Source organism: Desmodus rotundus, chromosome 6, assembly GCF_022682495.2.
Source record: "Desmodus rotundus isolate HL8 chromosome 6, HLdesRot8A.1, whole genome shotgun sequence".
In the NCBI taxonomy this organism is placed as follows: domain Eukaryota; kingdom Metazoa; phylum Chordata; class Mammalia; order Chiroptera; family Phyllostomidae; genus Desmodus; species Desmodus rotundus.
This window is the reverse complement of record NC_071392.1, coordinates 78,748,059-78,761,981: the sequence shown is the minus strand read 5'-3', so window position 1 is coordinate 78,761,981 and position 13,923 is coordinate 78,748,059. Positions and strand designations below refer to the sequence as shown.

Below are 13,923 nucleotides of genomic sequence, written 5' to 3'. Positions count from 1 at the left end.
GATCAAATGTGACTTCTCGCTTCGTGAAAAATCTATCCTACTACTGCTGTGAAATATAGACTTGTTCTAAAACCAAACCATTTTATTAAGCTATTCTTAAGCTTTGGAGTTCCCCCCTTATTTTTGTTTTCATCTTGTTTCATTTTCTTCTCTCTTAAACATCAAGGCATTCTACCACAAATAATTCCCATATTTTATTAACACAAACATCTAGGGGGGAAGCCAGGTCTTCTAAGATATTCCATTAGCGTAAGCCTCGCAGAATGACGGTGCCTGAGAAGGAAAATATAAGAATTTTCTTTTGTAAGGGACATTTAAAGGTTGTCAAGACTGGAGCCACAGGACAGTTTTACAGATTAAAAAAAAAAAAAGGTAAGGCCCACAAATAAACTTTATTTATTTTTTATTGTATATGTTGATTATGCTATTACAGTTGTCCCAATTTTTCCCCCCTTTCCCTCCTCCACCCAGCATCCCCACTCCCTCAGGCAATCCCTTCACCACTGTGCACGTCCCTGGGTCATGTGTGTAAGTTCTTTGGCTGCTCCATTTCCTACACTGTACTCTACATCCCCATGGCTATTCGTAACTATCTGTTTGTACTTCTTAATCCCCTCATTCATCACCCATTCCCTCACACCCCGTCACATTTGGCAACCATCAAAACATTCTCTGTATCCATGATTCTGTCTCTGTTCTTCTTGTTTGCTTAGTTTGTTTTTAAGATTCCACTGTTGAGAGGTATGTAGTTATTGCCATTTTATTGTTCATAGTTTTGATCTTTTCTTAATTAAGTCCCTTTAACATTTCATGTAACAATGGTTTGGTGATGATGAACTCCTTTAGTTTTTTTCTTGTTTGGGAAGCACTGTATCTGCCTTTTGATTCTAAATGATAGCTTTGTTGGGTAGAGCAGTCTCAGCTGTTTTTCATGACTTTGAGTATTTCTTGCCAATCCCTTCCTAGCCCGCAGAGTTTCTTTTGAGAAATCAGCTGACAGTCTTAAGGGTATTCCCCTTTAGGTAATTAACTGCTTTTTTCTTGCTGCTTTTAAGATTCTCTCTTTATTTTTAACCTTTGGCATTTTAATTATGATGTGTCTCAGAGTAGGCCCTTTTGTATCTATGTTATTTGGGATTCTCTGTGCTTCCTGAACTTGCATGTCTATTTCCTTCACCAAATTAGGTAAGTTTTCTTTCATTATTTTTTCAAAGAGATTTCCAATTTCTTGTTCTTTCTCTTCTCCTAGTTCCCCTATGATGTGAACCTCTTGAAGATGTTGGACCTCTTGAAGCTGTCTCAGAGGCTGCTTATACTATCTTCATTTTTTTAGATTCTTTTTTCTTCTTGTTGTTCTGAGTGGTTGTTTTTGGCTTCCTTATGTTACAAATCATTGATTTGATTCTCAGTTTCATCTACTCTACTGTTGTTTTTCTGTAAATTGTTATTTCAATTAGTGTATCCTTTGTTTCGGACAGGATCTTTTATATGCTATTGAGGTCCTCCCTAAGTTCCTTGAGCATCTTTATAACCAGTGTTTCAAATTCTGCATCTGATACATTGCTTACCTTCATTTCACTTAGCTCTTTTTCTGGAGTTTTTGTAGGCAGAAGTTACAGGGACTTATCTTCCTGTCAATGGAACCTTTTGGCTGGGGGGCCTGGTATGGGGCTGGAACTCCTCATTCCCAAAATATCCCTTGCAAATTTTTATCCAACACAAGTGGGTGTGGGACCAGCCCATTCAGTGTCTCTGCGCCTCCTATCAGTCTGGATGGATGTGGTTTCTTTAATTCCATAGTTGTCAGATTTGGAGGCGAGCTGTGTTTACCTATGCTGCCATCCTGACTGGCAGTTCTGTACTTTTTTTTCTTCACCTTTATTTTTCTTTCAAATTACAAACCACTGCTCATTCAAGAAAACTTGAAAAACACAGAAAATCACATAAAAAAAGATGGTCCATATTCTTTAAAATCATATATTTAATTAATATAAATTAAAAGAATACATTTTAAGGTTTTTTAAGTTATTTTTTTTTCAAGGGGAAGGGAGGGAGAAAGAGAGGGAGAGATACATCAATGTGAGAGAGAAACATCAATCAGTTGCCTTTCATACACAATGCAACTGGGGACTGGCCCACAACCCAGGAATGTGCCCTGACAGGGAACTGACCCATTGACCTTTTGGTTTGCAGGACGACACCCAACCCACTGAGCCACCCCAGTCAGGGCTAAAATAATATATTTTAACTGAGTCTTTCCAATCATTTTCCATACAAAGTTTTTACAAAACTACTGTTATTTTTAAATATGCTTTTTTCCCCTTTGGCAATACATTGGGAACAACGTATATTTCCCCCTTTGGCAATACATCTGCCCATCATTAAATATGTAATGTTTACTGTTTTCATACTAACCTGTTATATGAATATTCCAAAAATAAATCAATTCCCTATATTTTAGTCATTGCTATTTTTTTTTTACTTTCGTAAATCTTATTGTGATAATTATCCTTGTATACATATTTTTTTAATCAATGTATGGTTGCCCCTCACACACCGCCCCCCCTAAATGGGGACCTGACCTGCAACCCAGGTATGTGCCCTGACTGGGAATTGAACCAGCAACCCTTTGCTTTGCAGTCCAGAGCTCAATCCACTGAGCCACACAAGCCAGGGCTCTTGTATACATATTTCTGAACACAAAATTACAATTCTTAATTTTTCCTTAATACAACAATCTAGAAGTAGAATTTCAAATCTAAAGTCATGCACATATTTAGGGTTTCTGATGCACACCGTCAAGTTACGATCCTTTTTGGTTCTAAATGAACTTAAATCTCTTCACAATTACTTTCCTGATGAAAGTAAACTATACTTTATACCTTATCAGAAAGATAAAAATTGCTTATGGAAAAACTCATGAAAAAACATCCTTCTTTGTTCCTAACTTTATGATCCCTCCAATCTCAGTTCCCATCAGGGCCCCATAATGAGAGCATTGAAGCTGAGGTTTCTAATCCAACACAAGAGAAAGGACCACTAGGAAAGATACTCTCACTTACCAAGTGTCCCAAAGTCACTTGTATTTGTCATCTTGTTATTCTGGAGCAAGAAAAAGTTACAGAACAACTGTCCTCTTAACTTTAGCCTCACACAGAAATCAGGGCAATTCACCCACATTCTGCCAGGGCCCCACATCCATTATTAGCACTGCTCACGATTTACACAGCTCTTCACTAGCACAAACTATTGAAGTCCCACAAAAGAATGAGAGAGGAATGTGGCTTTCTGCAGTTTCAGAACTAGGCAACCACAAGTACTCAGTACTGGGATGGGTCTCAGAGATAATAGACTTTTTTAACACACTCCTCCTAACTTGTCAAGCCAACCAAAAGCTACTGATCAGCATGCTCAGACCATCACCAAGTTGAGACACGGGGCTCCCATCAACAACATGCACTGTCATCTGCTGTAATTCACACATGCCTAGGCTGTGATTGGCCACAGGCTAACCAATCAAAAACCTGTTGAAGCATCTCCATATGTGAGGCTGAAACCAGGACGTGATGGAGGAGGCAGCAAAGGACTTGTGCATTATTCTTGACTTAGATAATTCCTCCTACAGACTCAAGTGTGTAACACACAAACTCACACACACAGAGTCGAGCTGATTAAAACAGGTAAGAGTAGTGATGGCAGCAGGAGGTAGAGAATGCTAAGTAATGTAAGCAGGCCCAGACAACTGCTGCTTCTCTTCCCCGGCACTGCGCGACAGGGATGATGGCACTGCCAGCTACACCATTTGAGCTTCAGACTGCCTTACGTTTTCACAAAGCACTCCACCTGGGCAAAATTTCGGTCTTACTCTCACTACTGTCTACAATGCTAACAGGGTATCTGTATATCCACTCTATAGAAGAGGATACTGAAAAACAGGGAAAGTGATTGATTTGACTCAGCTCATAAAACTGGTGAACTGTTGGGTCAGGACTGGAATTTATAAGGTCTGGTTTTTAAATCCATTTTTATTTGCACTATACCGCATTGTACCTAGCCAGCACCTGTCAGTAAATAAATTCGTGCCCCAATTTAAATCCATTAAATCCTGGCTATAAATCAGGTAAGAACCCACAATAAAGATGCAGGAATCAGAGCACCAGGATGACAGCACTGAAGAGTTCCAAGTTAGCCCAAACCTGGAGAGCATCTACTTTAACCATCGAATAACTCTCCTGTTAACCCATAATCACGCTATACCATCAGAATCAGAGTTAAATACTCATCAGTTCTATCCAAAAACTTCACTAAATGACAGGAACAAAGCTACATCAATCAAACTACTTATATACGAAGGAGGACCCCAAAAAATGGAATTTATTTATAAAAAATTGTGTATTCATTCTTATGTGTTTAAACTTCAGTCACCTTCAAAGTACTCTCTCTATTTGATGCAATACACCTATCGAGACGTTTCTTCCACTGCTCAAAACAGCTTTTGAACACATCAATTTTGATGCCTTTTAATGCTCCTGCTGTTTTTTGTTTCACTTCTTCCACATGGATAAAATGTTTCCCTTTGAAGACTTTTTTTCACCCAGGGAAACAACAAAAAAACAGTCCCTGGGTCAAGATGGGGTGACTAGAGAAGATAGGGCATGGGGGTTATGCCGTTTTTCAACAAAAACTGCTGAACACTCAGTGTGGTGCAGGCAGGTGCGCTCATAAATCCCCCATCATGAAATGGGCAAACACACGGGAATAATCTTCCAAAAAAATCCACTGAAGCCAAAGGCAGCCTCTCACAACAATACTAGCTGGTACACGGATACAGATGGGTTCCTAGAACACTCACCTAGCAAGGAAAGCCTGTACTACAAGAGGCCTGTGCTCCAGAAGATAATTCTGTTTTTTTGGCCCCCCCCTCGGATATTTGCATATAAATGTGAATATCTCCATATATCGCTGTCTGTCTTCTGCAACTGTTTTGTTCCTACTACTCAGAGCTGGTATTAAATAAAGTCAAGGGCAATTAGTTTTGCTTTATTACGTAGCATTGGCTATACCTTTCGGCAATGGTTCCAAACTTGTCTATACTTTGAAATCAACTGGACAATGTCAAAAATTACTAAAGCTAGCGGTGTCCCACCCTCTAGAGATTTCAATGTAATCAGTCTAGACTGTGACCTGGACTTTTAAATTATTTTTTTTTCATTTTAATGTTTTTTTTTATTTTTCAATTACAGCTGACATACAATATTACATTAGTTTCAGGTATACAACATAGCAATTAGACATTTACATAATTTACGAAGTGATCACCCCAATGAGTCTAGTGCCCACCTGACACCACAGAGTTATTACAATGTTACTGACTATACTCTCTATAGCATACTTTATGTCCCCGTGACTTTAAGGATTCCCTAATGTGCAGGGTTTGGGAAATACAGCCCTACAGCCAAGTAAGCCAATTTAAGATTTCTAAACTTATGAGGTTTAGCGCAATAAAACAGAACTTCTCACCGCTTTAAAATAAAATAGGCAGGTAAGAGAGCACACTAAAAAGGAAGGAAAGCTAATTCAATGATCCGCTGCCTATAAAACAGGGCAGCCTTTAGAAACTCCAGCCTTCAAAAACAAATCTAAATAAAAAGGGCTTCGAGCCCCAAGAAAAACTGTTGCTACAAAGCCCTGTACTTTTACATTCTAGGAGAAAAATAAAGCTGCCACACTGAAATACTCAATTTTGGTCACAAAACCAAGGTTACCTATTTAATAACTTTATTTTTAGCTTTTCCTAAATCTTTTTTTAAAAATTTTATTTATTGTTAGAGAGACAGGAAGGGAAGGAGAAAGGGAAAGAAACATCAATATGTGAGAGAAACATCAATCAGTTGCTCTCATAGCCTCCCAACTGGGGACCTGGCCCACAACCCAGGCATCTGCCCTGCATGGGAATCAAACCAGTGACCTTTTGGTTCTCAGGCCAGCACTCAATCCACTGAGCCACACCAACCAGGGCAGCTTTTCCTAAATCTTTTTGAAAAGATCAGATGTAGATATTTGAGGGAATAAAGGGGTCCCAAATGCAGCAAGAAGCAGCTACAGTTGACCACCCTATCATACTTCCACCCCCAGTACTCTTGGTCCCTCTTTCTTGTTTTATTCTGATAGGAGACACACTTTATCTGTTCCTCATCTGTCTCTCCCTACTAGCATGTAAGCTCCTTCAAGGTTAAGACCACCTTCACAGATACGTACGTACCAACAACACAAATGAGTGACAATGGCATCACCACATTCATTTGTCTGTCGATCAAAGTTTGTGTCATGTTCTTTTCTGGTAAGTTATTAGTATAGAATGCTGGCATCAGTCTCTCAAGTCAATATTCTTCACCAGGAACAGATGGGCTTTAATGGTGGCTATTTCATTATTGATCACTGATATATTTATCATGTTGTAAAGAAATCTATACAGAATATTAAAACATTTTTGCAGAGTCACTGAGTTCAATAAACTCATTAGAATGTTCCAGCTCCTGCTGTTTATAGAGCTTTCATCTCATAACCTCCCAGAGTCACGATGAGAAAAACCGTCCCGTGAGACCTCAAAAACTTTCAAGTCAGAAGAAAGGGATGTGCTTTTTGGCCCCGTTTTTCTCTCTGGTACAATAATCATTTGACAGAGGGTGCGTGACCACCCCTTCCCTGACCTTAGTATGAGAAGAGAATTAGGCTATTCGCCAAGGACAAAGTTTTACTGGCACCAACAGAAGCAACCTCACTGAAGCAAGGACAGAAAGAGTAGTTTAACATCAAGTGCTCTGACACCAAACTTGACATTTTTGGTGAGCACCCTGCAGCAGTGAACTGGCTTACACCAAAGTATAACACTCAGCACAGTGACACACTTAATACTCAGAGATTTTGCAACAAACTGATTTTGGACAGTTTACCAACAAATTACACTGCTTATAATTAGACAGTCAAGGGGTGCCCTACAAGCATACACTTAATGTAGGCTGAACAGGTAACTGATGACACAGAACCTGAACTCGTCCATGGCAAACCCCAAAGCCACGGTATAGTGCTTCGGGTCTGACCACCCACTAGTGCACGTGCTAGAGTGCGCTAGACTAGTTTCTGAGAAGAATCCCATCTTATCTGCCCACCATAATCCCTTTGATAACATAAAATTCGGAACAATCTTTCATTCAGGCAGAGGTCCACGTTAGGCAAAAAAAAAAAAAAGGAATAAAAAATGCTCAACTTGCCAGCCCTATTTCAACACTTTTACCAGCTCAAAACAAGTCCGCCTCAGAACAGGTTTTGGGATTATAACTTGGGAGTCATCACCTCATTCTTTCCCACAGTATCAGGAAAAGCAATCAGTTAATTACAAATAACATTTCTAAGCACTTATACGGAGCCTGCTTTACATGTATAGCTTAGTATCTCTTAATCCCTTCAGCCACCGGTGCGGTATATATTATCCTCAACTCTAACTTTCAGCAAAGTCAGATTAAACAATTCGCCCTAAGCCACTGAGTCAGTAAAAGTCAAAGCTGGATTTCAGCACAGGTCCCTCTGACCCACACCAAGACCCATGCTGACAGTCACAACCTGGAACGGTGTCCAACAACTGCGGAGACTCTTGTAAGTTAAATATAGTATGAATATACTTATTTTCATTAAAGAGACTCAGAAAACTATGCGATTAAATAGCTGCCTTACTCTCTCCATCCACCAGCTGTGGCCACATTTTCACAGTGTAAGTGAAGTAATGCCAGCATACCATTCTTTTGGCAAGGCACTCTGGGGTCCTCTGAGAGGAAGGCCGTTACATAAATACACATTATTATTATAATTATCATAATAATTCTTATCTGACTATACAGCTATGGATTCTTTTTTAAAAGGCACATAAATAATAAAAAGACAAAATGATTAAGAGACATTCAAAATCTCTCCACTCTCTGAAAGACTCAGAAACGAAAAAAATTATTTTAGTCACAAGTCTGTGACTGTCAGCTAAAGTGCCTCAAAACTACTCGCACTGGTCTGGTTCCCACTGATTGAATGCAATTATGAATTGACTTCTGTGCGCTGATCAATCAGAACTTGTGTAAGTGATTTTTCAAAGCTCATCTGTGCAATTTCAGTCTGATGCAGACTTCTACACAAATTTCCCTTAGAAAAAGTTCATAAAAATATTAACTCTCATGGAATACCTTCCTGGTTAGCTCATGCCACCAGGAAGACACTGCTATTCTTATATTACTAATTCTGCGCAGAATTAATCAGTCATTGTACATTAGAACCGGCAGCTGGAGTGTTTTGAGTGATAATGAAACCTGTAACAAGGCATCTTCAACTGTCTTTTCAAGACAATAAGGGAATTAAAATTTCAATTTAAATGCAGAGGTTTGAAACACGCTTCACTGCCAAAATTACTTCAATTAATGTGAGTGGAATACAAAGGACAGACTGCAGAAATGTGATGCAGCAACCAGAAATTATGTCATTAATGTGCCTGCATCAACCCGGCACAATGCCTGCAAAGGTCTAATTTAAACGGCACGTATCACAAAGCTACAGGCGACCGTATAAATCAAGTCTCCGGTTTCAATGTGACGCGCACAGGCCCCTTGCTGGATCACGGTGAGCTTTTTGTAAGGTAACAGCAGCTGTTTACCTTGAAGAAGGAAACAAAAGGCCGTGCCTATTTGCAGACAATGCCAGTCGTGACGATTTAATTATTTCACGCAATCCTCAGGTTATCATATCAAAAGGAGAAAGAAACATCCCATCTAGGAGCCAGGCCTGCAGCTATCAGTGCAGTCTAGCGGTGAAGCAGGAGCTGCAGGAGCCGACAGGAGTCAGGGTCACCGCTGATTTATTTACTCTGGATTTATTAACCTGAGTAGGGATTAAATTACTGGGCATCTGCACCTGCCTTAGAATAAAAATGCAAAATCTTTTGTTAAACGAATCCAAGGAAATCAGAGGGTTTTGAAAGACTAGGTTATTGTCTTCACTTTCCTCTGATGTCTTCCAGCAAGGATTTCCATTTGGACCCTTCGGGTGCCTTAAGTGGATTTTACTTCTAATATCGCATAACCATGGGAAAAGGAAATGTGATTATTTCTTCATATGAAGTCCACGGAAAGAGCACTTACAGACTGCACTATTCACTCTTACAGACAGAAGGATATGCCAATGCCCCCGATCATGCAAAGCAACTACCTCGTCTGGAAAATGGAAATGGCATCAGAAACCTCTCTCTCATTGGGTTGTTGAAAGAATTAAATGTGTTAACAAATATAACAAACTTAAAATAGTACCAGCATGTAGCAAGTACTCAATACATATTAGCTATTATAATTATTATTTTTGTTGTAAAAAAAAGATTAGAAACTACAGAACTATTAAAAAGCAAACAAAAATAAAAAGGAGGAGAAAAATCAGACCAGAGCTCCCAGAGGGAGAATAAAATGCTTTTCTGTTTAGTGATATAAAACTCTTTCACACAGTTACCCATCTGACTAATGATCTGTGAACTCTGACTATATGACTATGCTAAGTACAGGGCAGATAAAAATAAGTAAGATCTAGCCTCTGCCCTCAATGACCTACCATGCAAACAAAAACAGTTATATTACAAAGAAATACATACAGCTTATGAAAACAAAGCATCTACTAACGTTAAGTATTCTTACAATAAAATAAATACATAATTTTATGAAATGAGAAGTATCTAATTACCTGAGACATTCAGAGATAATGAACTTTGAGCCAATTCTTCCATAAATCATCATTTTCCAGGCAGACAGGATATGGATTAGTTTCAGGGAAATATATGATCAATTTAAAAAGGAAAAATCTATAGCATGCCTATATAGCAGCAATGAATAACTAGGAAATTATAATTAATACAAAGCCACTATTTTAACAAATAAAAATATGATGCTTAGAGATGAAACAAAATATATGTAACAGAGTATCTCTAAGGGATGCATTACTAAGTGTTATTATAAAGAACATATATGAAGACTTCAATAAATGACAGACATACCCTGTTCCTTGAAAGACTTGTATTACAAAGATGAAATTCTCTTAAGGTTAATCCCATTACACTTTCTGTGGAACCTGACAAGCTGATACTGGAATGCGTGTGGAAGAGTAAAGGGCCAAGAACAGCGCGGGCAGTTGTGAATAGCAAGGTGAGGGAATGCCTTCACCTGCTGTCAAGATAAATTATTAAAATTACAGTAATTAAAACAGCATGGCTTTGATGCAGATACAGAGAAGACCAACTGAACAAAACAGCTCAGAAACGCCTACGTCTATGTAAAACTTGGCACGGGACCAAGTGATACTAAAGCAGCAGGAAACGGACTCAACAAATGGTCTGAGCCAAGCAGCTATTTACACGGAAGATAACATTAGATCCCCAGTTCGTTCCCCATATGGAAATAGATTCCAAACGGATTAAAGAAGTTGTAGGAGATTCTCATTATGACACTGGGATAGAAAGAAATCCTTAAAATAAAAATCACAACAAAAAAAGAAATGTTACTGCATTAAATTTTACAACTTCTTTATAACAAAAGACACCATAAACAGAGTGAAAAGGACATACCACCGAGAGGAGGGTTTATTCGCAATCCATCCACCAGACAAAGGATTAGTATCCAGAATGTATAAAGAACTACAAATAGCACAAAGGAGCTTCCGAGAAGTGTATCCCACACATTCACTCTTTTCTGCAGGTAGCGGTTCTTCCTTCCCGCCTCCTAACCACACCGTTTTGGTTGGAACTGACAGTTTCAGCGCTCAAGCTGGCCCAATCTAGATCCTAGCCCTGTATTTCTGAATTAGAAAAACAGGTATTTTCCTCTGTAAAGCTGAAGAGCCGCGGGCTACAGCCTACATTCCTTCTTCTCTCCAAACACCCAAACCCCACCCTGAGTGGAAGAAACAGCTACAGCAGAACAATGAAGACACACGAAAGAACAGAGAGGCAGCACCCATGTGTGCGCTGTCCTCTGTGCAGACTGGCTACTTCGGGAAAGCAATTCTTCCAGCTAAGTTAGCTGGAGCTGAATTTCTGTCACTTGCAACCAAGAACTTAGAGACATATATAACATAATGAGATTCTTAAGAGAATAAGTGAAAAAAAAGAGTATTCATGATTGATTAGTTCTTATGCAAATACATTAGCCCTTAAGTAATAAAACTATAAAACAACAATCTGAAATCCTAAAAGAACATAATTAACACAGAAATAAATTCTTACAACCTATTTTTAATATACAGTACTTATTTAAAAGCAGGCCCACTACCAAAAGTAGTGATTCGAATAGATGTACATATGCTAAAAGTATTACATAAGCTTATCTCTTCTGATTGCTGAATCTTGATAATTTAGCACATATATGTATCCTAATGCATAAAACCAAGAGTAAAGCTAAAAGGCGACTATTTTTGTTGTTGCTGAAGACCCTATAGTCATAATTAAGTAAGATGTCACTATGAACAAGATACTGAAAACAGCCAATTCTTTCGCCAGTCCCACAAGCAGACCTAACTACTGACCTCCCTCCACCATGGGAATTGACTATTCAAGCCGATCAAACAGCCACGTTTAGAATAGAGTATCAGGGCACATCTCACCTCTAGGTTACCCGATTTCCTTAAAAGATTCTTGTGAAAGACTGACAGCAAAATTCTTCTTAAATCTCTGAATGAATGAGAACCGCTTAGAGCATTTAACCTGTTTCTCCCACCAGTTCCTCTCACTGATTTTTCCAGTGTTACAGCCAACCCGATTTGGTGAAACAAAGGTAGGGGGCTTTCACCCACTGCGGGAAAGAACATCCAAACACAGTCCATCTACTGCTGAGAGCTGCTGTCGCCCCCAGACAAGCCTGAATGAGGCAGGCGTCGGGCGTCTGCGTGGAGGGAGGAGGCAGACACGGCAGCCCCCCCCGAGGGCCACAGTCCCTGGGGAACTGAGAGCTGTTAGACAGCAGGCTGTGCGTTTTCATTTTTTACTCATTTCCTTGATGCTCAGCCACATGCACCCACCAGTTGCCAGCTTCTCTGAATTTTCATTTCTAACTCAAAAAGTGGCAGAATGGCCTAAGATAGAGAGAGGCTAAAGGCAGCCTGTGAAGTATTCTTGCTTGACAAAGTTACTTCCAAAATTATTTTCTTTCTTATCAATGTAAAGGAAAAAATAAAGCCCTAACATAAAAGTTCCTTCACAGAATTTGTGGAACATCAAGTTTATAAATCTCCTCAAGTTCTCTTTCATGAAGATTTCATTCTTTAAAATAGGATTCGTTCAATATCTTCCTCTGAAGCTATTACTATCCCAACATGATTAAAGTCCTGATTTCTTACCATTATATTTCTTACCATTGTTCCAAAGGCAGACAATACATAAATAACAGTCACCTACCATTTCAAACACTGGCATTAGGAAGAGAACCAGCCAGGCTTCCCCTGCAAAGCCTCGTGGATCCCAAGGGGGCAGTTTGTGATGCGCTACATGAATTACCCAATTCAGAGAGGACAAAGGGAGTGCCACGCTGTCTTAGCAGTAATGGCCATTAGCGCAGGCTCTTCCCTTACCAGCATGTCGGTGGCACTGAGATAGTGCTTGCTGGCCATGCACTGTTCCAGCTTTTGAGGCACTTGCTTGATGTTCTCAATTTCATCCAGCAGGTTCAGGACGTGCTTGTGCTCAATCCCTTCAATCCACAACTTCCGAAGCTCATCCCGTTTGCAGTGCAACAGCATCTTGCATGAAAGCAGGTTTTCTTTGACCTAGAATTAAACAGATGCAGTCTTGGGTCAGTCCAAAGTCTTGCCAGCTGGAACCCATACCTGGTTAGGGTTCTTCACTGGTGCTACTGTAAGTAACAGTTCCTCGTTCACACATCCACTTATTCCCCTTGGTCAGTCCACTTGCAAAATTCTAATTCTGATTGTGACACTGACTTACTTGGGCACATCTCGCCTCTCTCTGTCTGTATTTTCTCTCCTACAAAATGAGAAAACTACTCCTAACCTACCTTTGAGTGCACCTAGAAAAAAATTCCTTAGGATATAAAGCACACACTTTGTTTATGGTTTTGGTTTTGGTTTGAGGTGAAATGTATGTGTGAAGAGATCTCCAATGTACCATCTGATGAGTTTCAGCAAATGCACACACCTGCATAATCCAAACCTTCAATGTACAGGCCACTGCCATCACCCTACAAAGTCTACAATGTTCTGATAATTGAAAATCTGTCTTCTACAAGATTGGGTGGGGTGTCGCACATAATGACACTATACTTCTGGTAATTGTGAAGCAAAATTTCAAAACTTTTCCAAGAAACATGGAAAAATATCAGGATAGAACACTAACATTAGAAGGTTTCTTGAGAAAGCACCTCATCTATTCCCACAACTTTAGGACAATACCTAAATCATACTTCTATGTAACTCTCCAATGTAAGTTTTTTTACAAAATGCCCTGAATAATGACATTTGTAATCTCTTAGAAAACGTTTTGGGGATCAAAGATCCCTTTGAAAATCTGTTGAAGATGACCCTAATTACCTGTATACCTCACCTTCCTGCAATCCCACCAAGAAAGGAAACAGAGAAGAGGGAATAGCAAATGACAGAGGGCAACAAAACTGCAAGCTGGAAAGACAATGGGTGGCAGCCATGTCCTCCAGCAAGGCATGGAGGCTTCGCTGCTACGCAAAGCAAAGAACTCTTCCTGGAAACGAATATAGAACTGATCCCTTCGTGTATGATGGCATCAGAAGGACCCGTAGGTGAAGGAACTCCAGCAAACTGGAAAAGAGAAGTTGCCGCAGATTACAAGGTTCTGACACAATTATATGTGTGCCTGTGTTACCCAGG

General features: G+C 39.6%; 1 protein-coding gene across 4 annotated transcripts in view; it reads right to left on the bottom strand.

Annotated features, from left to right (window-relative positions):
- The window catches only part of EXOC4 (exocyst complex component 4), a 672,527-nt gene that overhangs the window by 623,125 nt on the left and 35,479 nt on the right, over positions 1-13,923 (bottom strand). For all 4 annotated transcript variants that reach the window (XM_045191093.3, XM_045191095.3, XM_045191096.3 and 1 more), the window contains exon 3: positions 12,637-12,831. In XM_045191093.3, the coding sequence (XP_045047028.2) occupies positions 12,637-12,831 (195 nt within the window). The remainder of the gene's footprint in view (positions 1-12,636; positions 12,832-13,923) is intronic.